Here is a 13,510-nt window from a genome sequence, read left to right as displayed (position 1 = left end):
TTGACCCAGCGTCTCTCCTGCAATGGGACCTGGTGGGATGGGGACTTGGAGTATGCTACAGGAGAGGTAGCAGAGACAGATCCAGGGGCACTTCCTGGCGGCTGCCTGCTCGGGCTCAACAGATGGAGTCCAATGTTTCAGTCTCCCCCAAGGATGTGTATCCTCATTGCTGACACGGGAGCTGGGTCGGGGGAGGGATGTGGTGGTGGGGACCCTTGCCTGAGCAGCCCATTGTCGTGTTACTGTTATTGTGATAATCTATTAGCATGACTCTCCTCCCAAATGGCCACTTGTTTGCTGCCATCTCCTGCCATTCAGCCTCCAGATATTCATTAACAGGACAGTGGGGTTCTTGACTCCCCCACCACTGGGATGACAGTCCTTGCTACTGGATCTGGGCAGTTACTGTCTCATGGATGCTGGCAGAAGACGATTCAAGTTGGAGGACCAGATTCTACAAGGAATGAACTCTTGCATAATTCTAGCCAACATACTCTTGGGGTGGGTGCTTCTGGTTTTGGAAAGCAGAGTTATTGTGTGGTTAACTATTGTAAGAATAGTCTCTCCATCATTCTTTCGTTTGATGGTTGCCAGAAAGGTGGGCATAACTAATGGCTGGGCTCTTATTTGGAACAGTTTGGGAATCTGCTTGAAAAAAAAAATGGTACACTGATGGATTTGAAATTTCTGAGTATCATCAATGTTTCATGATGATGTCAATTTCTTCTCAGAGGGAAGCTCACAGCCAGTTTTGGACCCCAGATAAAAATTTGACTGCTGCCCTCTGCTCCCTCCACCAAATTATCAGCTTCATTTATCTGTCATGAAATCCAGTATGATTTCTCGGAAATCAGGCCCAGAACTAAAATACATTTTCTGCCCAATTCTCTAAGAGGTCACACTAACATTTGAGTAATTGGGCAGAAAACCTATTTTAGTTCTGAGCCTGATTTTTCTAGAAGTCATATGGTGTAGCTTATATTTCTGATGCTTGTATTCTTTTTAAGGGTCATGAATCTTAATACTTCTTTTTAAAAAGAAAACAGTGTTGCACTTTTTCACATTTGTATAAAGCTTTAAAGTCAGCTTATTGACTTGTCAAAACTGTCTTTTTAAATTTTAAGATGGTAAGAAATGACATTATTGAGAGCAGTGGTTTTCATCCTTGCTTGCACTTGGCAATCACCTGTGAAATTTTAAAAACTACTAATGCCTGGCTCTCATCCTACAGATTCTGATTTCACTGGTCTGGGGTGCTGTTCAGGCATCCCAAGGTTTTAAAGTCTTAGCTTTTTCTAATGAGCAGCTGAGACTGAGAACCACTGAAGTACAGAGTTGGAAGCTGGTGCTGAAAAAATGAAGAGTTTTGCTTAACAGGGCTTTAAGGCCTTTTATATTAAGTGCCATACAACTTCAGATGCCTTCTGAACACTGAACACAAGTGTAATATTATAGTTCATTAAATGTCTTAGGAATCGTATGGAGTGAATGCAAGGAAAGGAGTTGTTGCACTGTGGCAAAGTGGAAGAGCAAGGGCTTTTTCTAGCTAAAAGGTCAGTCACTAACCAAGTGATTAAATGTAGCATCACTAATAGCCAACTTAACGGTTGTTTTTTTTTTGGGGGGGGGGCGGTTTCTAAACTGGGAGATCATAGTTTTCACCTTCCTAGAGTTCTTTCCTTAAGACTGACATTCAGTGTTAATGTTGATCCCTAGCAATAAGAAGCACTCAGTAAATGTTAAGCCTTTTATAATGGCTATTTTATTTTTTTGTATATCATAGTAGTAGCTAAGAATAATAAGAGTTAAATTAATGTCTTCAAATAGATTTGTTGACTTACACTGAGACAATCCTTTAAAGGAAAGAACTGATTTGAACCTTTCAAAACCGAAAGAAAGTAGTATACTGATACAGTTTGGATCTACTGAGTCTCATGTTGAACTGTGTTCCCTAATGGAGGTGCATCCTGGTGACAGGTGATTGGATCATGGGGGTGGGTTTCTCATGGATGGTTTAGCACCATCCCCTCTTGGTACTTTACTCATGATAGTGAGTTCTCATGAGATCTGGTCATTTAAAAGTGTGTGGCACTTCACCCCTCACTCTCTCTTGCTCCTGCTTTGGCCATGTGGAGTGCTCACTCCCCTTTTGCCTTCTGCCATGACTGTTAAGTTTCCTTGCACTTGCATCCCTAGAAGCCCATCAGATACCAGTGCAATGCTTCCTGTACAGCCCATGGAACTGTGAGCCAACTAAACCCCTTCTTTATAAATTATCCAGTCTCAGGCATTTTTTATAGCAATGCAACAATGGACTAATACATATACTTTAGCGTAAAAACATTTAAAAGAGTCTGAAACTGGAGTAGTTAACTCAGTAAAAATAAGCAATAAAACACAGAAAAACAATCTATTTGATCATGCAGTGATTCCTAAAGTAAATCCTAGTACCACTATCAACTGATAATTTTAAATGTAATTTAGATTTGTAGATGGTGTAACATTAAAGTTGTATAATGTTTTATTGTTTTATTATTAACACAAGACTTCATTTAAATTTCATGGGGATTTAGCTCTGTTACTCTGGTTTGTGAACCAAACGTCTCTAAGGCAGCATTTTTCTAAGTCTCTCTGGAGAGCATTCACACACACAGATGCAAAACAGGTTCACTTAGGCTTTTTGAAAGCTCTGAAGTCTGACAGGAAATTAACCTGTTTACTTGTATGCAACCTAGCATTCCCCAAACTTACCTGAACACAGAAGCTTTTTTTTTTCTTCTGGTTACAGCAATTCCTAGAAACACTCTGAGGAATGCTGCTTTAAGGAAAACAGTTGGTCTCAAATAATCATGGTATTTTAACATCAGGAACCTAGCAGAAATTGTTCCTGCTTTTAGTCATCTTTTTCTTTTTTAGAGGACGGACTTTGGTGGTTCAAGCATCCATTTGAGGAAAGCAAATGGCCTGTTGCATGCTGCCTCCTCCTACTTCATAAAGTGACTGACAACTGTCAATAGGCTTCATTCAGCAGCTTTGTATTAATATTGTCTGGATCCTCTGTAACAGGTTTTTATTATTACGATATGAAGAATAGATAAACCAACTAAGTTTGAATTATCTTGCTGCCTACCTGACTTCCAATGAAAATTTTTTCTTCAGTTCCTTCATGATAAATTAAGGATCATTAAACATTACAAGCATCATTTCTATGCCTTTCTTACCACTGACTGAATATTAAGCACTTCTGGTTAGTTGCTGGGGTGGGGATGCAAAAGCAGAAAGAAATGCTCTTACTGGCATCTGGAAAGACACTTTTTGCTCTGTATTTTTGGAAGTGCAAAAGGTAATGAGTTAGTTTAAAGGAAACTTTGAATTAATTTAGCATGTAATCTATAAAAGGTATCAACATTGGCTCACACCTGTAATCCCAGCACTTTGGGAGGCCGAGGTGGGCAGGTCATGAGGTCAGGAGTTCAAGACCAGCCTGACCAACATGGTGAAACCCCATCTATTAAAAACACAAAAATTAGCCAGGCGTAGTGGTGCATGCCTATAATCCCAGCTACTCGGGAGGCTGAGGCAGGAGAATGGCTTGAACCCGGTAGGCCGAGGTTGCGGTGGGCTGAGATCGCACCATTGCACTCTAGCCTGGGTGACAGAGTGAGACTCCATCTCAAGAAAAAAAAAGGCATCAAAATTGTGATGCTGGAAGTGAGTCCTTTCACCTAACATACCTCACAGGACTTAAGTTTGATGAATGGCACTAGTGGTCTGAACTTCAAGAGAATTCATTAATACCCTATATCTAATAGTCTTAAAATACATTTAGTACAAAACCAAACTTTTTCTCTTAAACAGGTTTATTTTAGCAGCTCAGTATATTACATTCTACATATTTGTCTTTTAATGTGTTTATATTTCTGCCTGTTCTGCATAGATGGCATATTCATTAACTTTTATAACTGACTTTTTCATTTGCTATTTGCTGCTACCTGACCTGAAGAAAGTCAGGAGGATAAAAAAAATTCATTTGGTGGAAACATGGAGCAGCACTTCAGCAGAACTTTACTTTGATGCAGACTTCAGTGTTAGGTTTTCTTCCTCTTCTTTTTCAAATCCTGAACAGACGACAGATCTTCCCTTGGGATACTGAGCACAACACTTACGCAGTTCTTGGATGACAGCCTGACACTTTGATTCCATGTAGTTGTTGGCTGAAAAACATACAGGCAGAGTCTAGTCATGATCTCATAGGACTAAGGTACAGGGAAGTTTAGATCAGTGCTTCCACCCCTTTTCACTGAAGATATACCAAAATCCACTGAATTCTTTCCAATTTAGAGACCTGTCAACAGGTTCATTAGGAAGAAAAGTATGATTTACAAAGTGGTTGAAAGCGATTTTAATATATAATTTCCTTCAAGGTTGAGTTGATAGCATGCACCTTTTTCCAGGACATTGGTTTTTAACATCATTATTATTACTGGTCACTAATTTGATGAATTAGGAAAATGCACCTAAACCACACATTATTTTGCATACAGTTTAAGCTGATTGTTAGACCTCCCCTACTAAGGCTGTGCATCAGGAATTGGCAAACTACAGCCTTAGGGTCAAATTCAGCCCGTTTTTACAGCTGGGAGCTAAGAATGGATTTTAGATTTTTAAAGGGTTGTAAACACACAACACATACACAATATATACAACAAAGGCCTTTGGCCTCCAAAGCCTAAAATATTACTTGTTTGGCCTTTTTCATAAAACATTTACAGATCCCTACCATACATAAACACTAAGTTAAGAAGGACCTGACCTAAAAGCTCTAGGTCAGCTGAAGTTAATGAGTCCCCCAGTACTAAAATGGGGTACATAGTAGTTAGCTCAGGATAGGAAAGACAATTCTGATTAGAAAGGCAGTATAGCAGGGTGGGTAACAGTCCAGATTTGGAGCTAGACCAAGGGTGGGGTTGTGGGATGTTCAAATTGTCACCATACCTCTTACTAGCTATGTGACCCTAGTCAAATTACATAACTTCTGTGTCTGTTTTCCCCTTTATGAAATGGGGGTCATAGTAGCACCTACCTCATGGATGAAAGGCTTAATATGTATAATGTCCTTATAACGGTGCTTGTCATCTAGTGAGTGCTTAATGCTAACTCTTAGTCTTTCCAGTTCTCAATCCTCCCACACTGTGCTAAGGGGGTGTCACCAGCTCTTTTTAACTTATTTTTTCCCTTAGCCATGGGTTATTTCAAACAAGGTAAGGATTTATTTGGGAGAAGGAATTCAATGCAAAAAACTTTTTCCTTTTCCTTAAAGTTGGAGGGAAGAAAAGTTTAACTAAAATGGCATTATTATACATCCAGATTTTAATCTAAAAGATTTTATAAAATATTGCTTACATCAAAAAATGAAAAGTCCAAGAATGAAAGCTAAAAGTCCAAGGAAATACACAAAGGATTTCTTTGGTGGTGAATCTTTGGGGGAACTCTGAACATTTTTCCTTCATACCTTTCTATATTTTCATGACTGTCCATCTCTATCTATTACTTTACTAGTGGGGAAAACTTACTAAAAATTTTTCAAATTCAGATAGCCTTATAGCTTTTTCTATTTGCTCTTCTGGCAATAATCATTTACTGATTAGAAAACTAAAATCCTCCAACATTTGGTCAAACTTAGTAGTTGGACAAATGGACAAATCACCTCAAATATGCTTTAGTTGAGATTCACTTCTGCCTTTAAGAGTTAGCTGATGGCTTTGGCAGCCTGAATTCCAATTGTTATTTCAACCCCACCTCTTCCAGATTGCTTTTAAAAAGTGAATTGTCAGCTGCAGTGAAGTATAACCAACCAATTTAAAACTAGCCTTTTAGTAAAAACAAACAAAAAAACCCTTTTGCTTAGCTCAGTAATTCTCAACTCTGGCTGTGCATTAAAATCACCTGGTTAGTTTTCTCGCCTGATTCCCAGCCAGACCCTAGCCCCAGGAAGTCTGAATTGTTCTAGGTAAGTTTTTAAAGATCTCCAGGTGATGCTAATCACCTGGAGTGAAAACCCCTAGCTTTGATCACATTTTTTTTTTCTCCATCTTTGATGATACAATGAAGAGAATCTTCAGGATAATTACATATATGTTACATTCTTAAAAAAGAGTTAATACAGATAAAAGAATAATTGGTCTCTTATAGTTAGTTCACAGTGGAAAAATATTTTTAAAGCATTTTACTACCTTGTAAACATTTCTGTATCTCACAGGCTTGCTTCTGGCACGGATCCTTCTGCGGCATATCCAGAAAACTAAAACAAGAAAAATGATTTTTATTTTCCTTTTTTCCATAAAGACTTTAAAGCCCCTCTACGTGGAATTTTCTTCTGAGACAAGCAGTATGCCCTTACAATTGCTGGAAAATAATTACACTAAAAATACTCTTCCCAAACACAGGATGAATCAACTGTATTTTTATAATATCCATTTCATTAGGCTTGGAAGATATAAATAGCTTTACATGGAAGAAAAAAACCTTGAATTCAATCAACTCTTTTTGAATACTGTAAACCAACGTTAGGCTAGAGGAGCCGACGGCGCAGCCTGGCTCTATCATTTGCAGAAGAAACCCTTGATAAATGATTAAACTCCTTGAGCTTTTTTTATTACTCATATATAAAATGGGAATCATACCTACCTCAAAGCATTGACAGGAGGATTAAATGTGATAAAGTATATAAGGTACATACAATAGTGCCTGGAAGGCAGAAAGGACTCAATACATGGTAGCTATTATTCCCAAGACTTTTTTTTTTTTTTAAAGTAAAACCTTACTTTTAATGTATATAAACTGTTATGACTACTTTAACTCAGGAAATTTTTTTACAAGTAGTAAATGTTTTCCTAGGAATCAGCAATATTTGGTGTTATTACTTCCTGAGAAAGGTGCCAGTTAAGCAGCTAAAATGGTTTTTCTTGAAGTTCTTATAGAAACCAGCTTATTTAAAATATCTGTAATCAGAGAATGAATTTAAGAACCCACAATTTTGATCAGCAACTTCCAGTAATTTGAAGACACGATTTCAGATAGAAAAAAAGGCCCAGAAGCCTTTGTAGCTAATTTCATCAATGCATATCTCTTTTCAGAGCCCTCTAAATACTCAGTAGATCCAAATTAGGTCAGTACTGGGATGGGAAACACTGGAGCAAAACCTAGGATATTTACAGGATGGGAGAAGGAAAGGCAGGTGAATTGCTGCAGGGCAAATAAGCGACAAATAGATGTTGATGCTGCTAGGAGCTGCTCTCTTCTCTCTAAATCAGTACCAAGTCCTTGGTGATCAGGGCATCTGTTCTGTAGAAGGTGCTGACTTTTGTGGGATTCATCAGATCCCAGGTCCAGCCGATGATGTCCATTAAGGGTTCTATGGCAATTTCCAAAGGAGTCAATTTCAAGTTACGGATCCTGACTAAGTGCTTTTGTTGACTTGCTTTCTGCCTACGTAACCTCTCTCTGCAGTTTCACTTGCAGTATTCTTCATGACCCTTCCTAAACTTCTGTTTCTTGAGCAGTTTTTCAACCCACTCCCTCCCCCCAGGCCCAAGGGTGGGTGCACTGCAGTAGTGGATGAAGTGATTGCCAAATACTGAACAGAACAAAGGAGCATATCTTCGTAGAATCCCAGCACCTGGAAAAAAAAATCATTAAAATCACCACAACTGAATAGAGCCAAAACAAAGAGGGGGAGGACGGAGGAGAAATAGAAATACATACCAGGTTAGTCATCAGGCAAAAGCTTAAGCAACAGCTCCTGTACTCCCCTGACCTGTCAGAAAAAGAAAAATTTATGGAGTACTCTGTTACGAGAGTCTCAATACAATGGAAAATAATTAAGCAACATGTGTACCATTAAATGATGCTGTATCTGCCACAAGCGAGAGTTGTTATCCATGTAGCGCTCCTCCGGGTAGAGTTGCCACATGAGAGGTAGCTGGGAGGTAAGAAGGTGACTTGGCCTAGCTGCGTCACCTAAGGGAACCTGAATTTGCTGGACTCGTGCCCTTAGGAAACTCGTCTCCTAATGGAAAGGAATGATCAAAAATAAAACCAAAGACTTCAGAATATTGAGACTGGAATAGAAACCAAGTTACTTGAAAGCAAAATCAAAGAAATAAGCAAAATGTAAACAGTTACCTCTTCCACGACGGCCACCCACGTGCGCTGGTATTCGTCGCGGTAGATACCCTCTTGGTGAACCCAGAGGTGATCGGGTGGAGCCCCCACATCCTCTCCTGCCATTCTGGGCTTTGGGTTCCAATTCTAGCCCTGCTTTTCTCCACCTAAGCCTGCAGCACCCGCGCACAGGACACAGGTGTGACTTTTTGGGTTTGAATGAACTCACCAGTAAGCAAGGTGATCTGGTAGTAGCAACCACTAACCAGAACCAAACCTCATATATGTCTATTTGCACAACCTAAATAGAACCAAGGACATCTGAAGCTTTCTGCAAGACAACTGAAGTGACACTCAGGCAGAGCCTCAGGTAGTGCTGCTGACTGCAAAGCGCTCAAGAATTTGGCTAGGTGAGGAGTTCTGTGGAAATGTAGGACTAGCACTACAGGAAGCGGGGCAGTGGTCTCACACGTACTGCATTCACAAGCGGTGTCTGGCAAAATGTAGTTAGCAATAGAATATGCAAAGAGCGTGCCTAAGGACACACTTATTTTGGCAGGAAGGCAGTATAACAGACACATGCATGCCATATTCCCCAGGTAAAAGCCACTTCCAAGCAGTTTCCATTTTAAAAGGTAAGATTCTGAAGGACATATATGCATGGCTTTCAGAGTTGAAATTGAAAGTTTGTTTTAAGGGCAAAGGATCTATTTATCAGTGTACTAAGAAAGTTTATAAATAGCGGATGGGCATTTCTAGAAGGGGATTTTCTTGTTAGGAAAAGTAAGCTAGCTTCATGGAATTTCTGAGCTGCAAGAGATTTTGGGGATCACAGTGATTTGGAGCTGAGTGAGTGCAAATGAAAGTTATCCATCTAGGTCCTTGTTTTATTTTAGTAATTCTGCAGGATGTTACAGGAGCCCATGTTTCCATAGAGGACTAGGTTTAAATTTTGACTTCCTAAGCCAGAAGACCAGAAGCACATTTGAGAGTTGTAAAGCAAGCATACCTCCTGAAGCATTTGAGTGGTAGGGCAAACTCTCTCTATAATGATCCTCTGCCCAAGCCCCAGATCTCATTTTAGGACCTCACAATAACTTGATGTGCATTTGCATGAGTGAATCTTCTAGACTTTACTCACAGCATTATAGCGCAGTTGTACTGTATTTCTACCTTTGGCCAGAGTATAGATACGGCATTGGGGGAGCTGCCCCACAAAACAAAGACCTCCTATTCTCATTAGGTGGGAAAGGAAATGCAGCGTGGGAGGGTGGTTGTTAGAGTCCTCAAAGTGAGACTGTCAAGAGCAACCAGATGCTTCACCCATTACACCCTGAGTGCATCTGACTCTGAGCCTGGTGCAAGCTCCTGTCTTAGTTTTCATACATATGTGCTCTCTCATTTCAAACTCATCTAAACTTTCTCCTTAACCAAATCCTGATTTCTCTCAATGGCAACACCACCATTCCTGATCCTGCAGACTCAAAACTTTTGAGTTATCTTGGATTTCTCCCTCTTATTCAGTTGCTACATCCTATATGTCACCAATTCCAGCAGGCACTACAACTACCACTGCAGTTGAGATCAACTTTCCCCAAATACCAGGCTCATTTCTAGCTCCATACCCTTGCTCTTGCTTTCCATTTGCCTAAAATGTCTCCCTGGGCCTCTCTGCCTATCTTAAGTGCTATTATAGCAGAGTCCAGGTGCCTGCCTCCTCTATGAAAACTTTAGAAAATTCTTGCCTCTTTTGACTACTGTAACATTTATATTTAAACAAAACCACCTTACACATTTGCTTTGCTTATTTCGCAAGTCCTGTCTTCCCGAAAGCACAGTACTGTATACTGCTCAACAGCAGGAATGACACAGTTCTGGGCACCCCAAGTCTCAGATACTGGTCAAGCAATGTTTCTGTGAACAGGTGTATATGTATGGTGGGTAGGGAAGGGAAACAAAGGAACGCCACAGTGGTTGTCATGATTGGCTACGTATATGTGGGTAGAGATTGATTCTCTAGGCATAAGCCTCTGGCTATACATAATTTTTTTCCAAAGCCCCCCCCTTTTTTCCCATTTGCAGATACAGTTGTTTTGCCTCTCCTCCTTCCCAGAGCTTTGGAAAAGAGAAATACAAACAAAAACCTGGTAAGTACTAACGTCAAAATAAAATATATTAAATTCGGATTTCAAGCACAAAAGACTTAAATGTGGCCAATAACTGTTTTAAAAAAGTGGAAACCATGTGTTAAGGGTTTCAGGACCATCTCAACTTCATAGATAAGTCCTAGCAACAACCAACATGTTGACATTTAAATTTGTTTTGAATGGAAAGCAAAATTGCATTGGTTATACTGACATTAAAAGGAAATAATGCCAGTGGAATAGAGGGCAAAGAGATTGGAGATGATGGTCTGAGTTACTGAGTCACTACAAAGAGGCCTGAGTTACCACAAAATATTCTCAGAAGAAAGGCAGTGTGATGTGCTGCTGTGACCCGAAGGTCAATATGCTGGGCATCAGAGGGATGAGCCTGGGAACCACCTCTCAGCAGTATCCTGGATTTGTGTGTGCTACCATTCAGAGGGCAGGCAGGCCCAGAGAAAGACAACTGCAGTGACCAAGGGACAGAGAAGTCACCATATGAGCACGAACAAAATCCTCAGCACAGAAATGCAAAGGCTGAGGGAGAGGGATTCAGATCAAAGCCTATAAAATCACAGGTTTTATGAGTGGAAAAATGTGATTCTTAGAAAACTTGCTCCCAACATTTTCCTTGGTCAAATAAGTTTGGGAATCTTGAAGAGTCATAAAGCACATTAGTGTAGTAACTGTTCTGGCAAGTTATGCAGTAAAGAAACTTTATGTTAACATTTCCCAAATTTATTTGACTAGAGAACATTTTATTTGCACATGATACTTGTTTACAAAATTCAGGACTTCTCGAACTAAGACGAATCTTTTAAAACCTCAACATAGACTTAGGTACAAGGTGCAATACAATACATGGAATATAAACTTGTGCAACTCAACTCAAGGAATACTGCCAGCTGCAAATACAAATGAGTTCCAAAAATGTTTAGATAACTGCATAACTTTATCATCCACTAGAAGAGATTGTCCCCATGAGGGTCACCTTGATTTCGGGGCCAGAGAGCACACTGGCCCAGACAGACAATTTCTTAGTAAGGCATTTTGTAAATTAGGTTTTAAATGGGTGACATACAAGATAGAAGGGCTCTTAGGTAGTAATCTAAGTAAAACTATCATTTTTCCTTTACAGAATAAATTCTTTTGTGTCTTTTTAAAATAAGTATAGTTTGCTTTAATTGCCAGGTTGATGAACAGTTTTTAAACATTGATCAGTTGAATACGCTTATTTTATTAGAAGTCAATTAATAAACTCGTCCAATTACAATGAGTGAAATTACCAAGACCACAGGCCCAGGCCTGTGTATGAGTCCTGAGTCTGTCACTTACTAGCTTTGTGACCTTGGACAAGTTAACGTCTCTCCACCTCAGTTTCCTGAGGTGTAAAATGAGAATTAAAGAACATATTAATCACGATAGTCTTTATTTAGCATTCCTATATGTTTACATATATTGACTCATTTAATTTTCACAATCTTCATAGGGCGCTATGAGGTGGGCAGTATTATTATCATCCCCACTTAAAGGTGAGGAAAAGTAAGGCACAGAGAAGTTAGGTAACTTGCTCAAGGTCACACAGTGGGGAAGTTGTTGAGCTTGACTTCAACTGGGGCAGTTTACATGTACCAGGCATATAAATGCTTAGTATGTAGCATATAATAAGCTTGCCATAAATGTTAATAATTTTGGTCTACTCCAATTAAATGCCTGGAGCTGTAAAAGGCAGCCATGAGCATTAGAAAAGTTAGTGAACCTCATTCTGGAATATGAGATTGACTACCGCCGATAACAAACAAAAGGTATTTTTCTTCTTGAAAGTGCCTAAAGGCACTATATCCCATCACCAAATATTAATATCATAATAATAAGAACAGCCGTTCCTGCTCCATCAGGACGGGGCATACTAGCCACAAACAGTAACTGAAAATAACATATGATATAAAATTGAAACAAGAGAAAATTTAGACAGGTCCAATGTAACTGCACACGAAAATTTTCCAACCTTCATCATGATCAAATTAATTATAGAAAGATGTGCCACGTGATCCTTACAGATCGTTAGGTAAAAACGGAGGCTGCTGGCGTGCACATTACAGATCGTTGCACTGGATGGGGACCCTATGTGTGGGGAGACTTGGGTTGGAACTGACTTGGGAGAAAAGAGCAAAGCATCAACACTTGAAGTAGCACCTTGGGAATGTTCCCTTTCCAGTACTGCCATACCTGCCTGGCTTCAAAACTACACAAAGTAGAAAACCAAATCAAAGACACGAACACGGACGGGCTGTGGAGGCGGCACGGCATATATTGTGCTTTGATTTAGAATCGCTTCCAAAATCCACGTGTGATTCCTAGACTTGTGAGTTGGAAGATCTGTACTTTTATCCTTGGCACGTTTCACAAACCTCGAAATAAAATTACTTTTACATATATTTTCACTGTCTGATATCATCGAGACAAGGAGACCCGAGGAAACTTGCATTCTGGATACCTAATGTGATACATCCGAACTTGAATAAAAACTGAAGTTCTCCATTTCCCCTTCCCTGTATCCAACAAATAGCTACCTAAAAGCCTTTGTAGAAAGTAGCAGCAGCCAAGCTTAAGAGTGATACTTTTTCAGATACAGTATAACACTGTTTCTGCAAAAGGTTACTCACATGAATATAATGTTTCTTGGGCTAATTAATCCGCCTTGAGAACAGCTAGGCTAAAACTTCCAGGTCTCCCACCCTGGGCCACTCAAGCCAGGATCGCGACGTGAGCCCGGGGTGAGCCGAGGGGCATCCCGGGCCGAGGTCACTCGAACCGAAGTTATGAGGCGCGGGCCGGCAACCGGAAGTGGTCCAGGGAGAGTTGTACGAGATTCGGGGGCTGTGACTTGGAAATAAAACAAAATAAAATAAAACCTTAACTGTTTTGGGACTGACTTTCAAAAGAGCGTCCCCCTGGCTCAAGAGGCCGGCGTTCGCGGAGATGTCGTCTTAAAGGGCTGTCCCCCAAGCGTGTAGGCCGCGCACGGGTCTCCTTAGCGGGCGGGCAAAATGGGCGCCGGTACTCGGGAGGCGCCTGCCCAGGCGCCCGGGCGCGGCTCACAGAGTACGTCCGCCTGCGGCCCCAGAGCGCCGCCTCCCTGCCGCCCCCGCCGCCCGGCCTGACGCCCGGACCGCGGCCGGCCACCGCCCTCCGCCCCGACG

The 13,510-nt window shown here is 40.6% G+C and overlaps 2 protein-coding genes across 5 annotated transcripts; both read right to left on the bottom strand.

Annotated features, from left to right (window-relative positions):
• Window positions 1-2,498: 2,498 nt before the first annotated feature.
• LOC105468350 (C-X9-C motif containing 4) lies at window positions 2,499-13,476 on the bottom strand. 4 transcript variants are annotated; one of them, XM_011718449.3, is made up of 3 exons: window positions 13,229-13,476; window positions 6,234-6,301; window positions 2,499-4,214 (listed from the first exon to the last, which is right to left on the bottom strand). In XM_011718449.3, exons 2-3 carry the CDS (start codon window positions 6,289-6,291, stop codon window positions 4,066-4,068), a joined length of 207 nt encoding a protein of 68 aa, XP_011716751.1. In that variant the 5' UTR covers window positions 6,292-6,301; window positions 13,229-13,476; the 3' UTR covers window positions 2,499-4,065. The 4 variants fall into 4 exon arrangements, with proteins under 4 accessions (XP_011716751.1, XP_011716750.1, XP_011716748.1 ...); XM_011718448.3 differs by having other exon boundaries at window positions 13,244-13,475; XM_011718446.2 differs by having other exon boundaries at window positions 12,974-13,471.
• On the bottom strand, window positions 7,558-12,967 carry LOC105468352 (mature T cell proliferation 1). The gene is made up of 4 exons (XM_011718450.2): window positions 8,185-12,967; window positions 7,898-8,068; window positions 7,765-7,816; window positions 7,558-7,678 (listed from the first exon to the last, which is right to left on the bottom strand). Exons 1-3 carry the CDS (start codon window positions 8,287-8,289, stop codon window positions 7,769-7,771), a joined length of 324 nt encoding a protein of 107 aa, XP_011716752.1. The 5' UTR covers window positions 8,290-12,967; the 3' UTR covers window positions 7,558-7,678; window positions 7,765-7,768.
• Window positions 13,477-13,510: the final 34 nt, after the last annotated feature.

The sequence above is a fragment of the Macaca nemestrina genome, chromosome X (assembly GCF_043159975.1).
Source record: "Macaca nemestrina isolate mMacNem1 chromosome X, mMacNem.hap1, whole genome shotgun sequence".
Classification (NCBI taxonomy): Eukaryota; Metazoa; Chordata; class Mammalia; order Primates; family Cercopithecidae; genus Macaca; species Macaca nemestrina.
The sequence above is the reverse complement of the archived record's forward strand: the minus strand, read 5'-3'. Positions and strand labels throughout refer to the sequence as shown.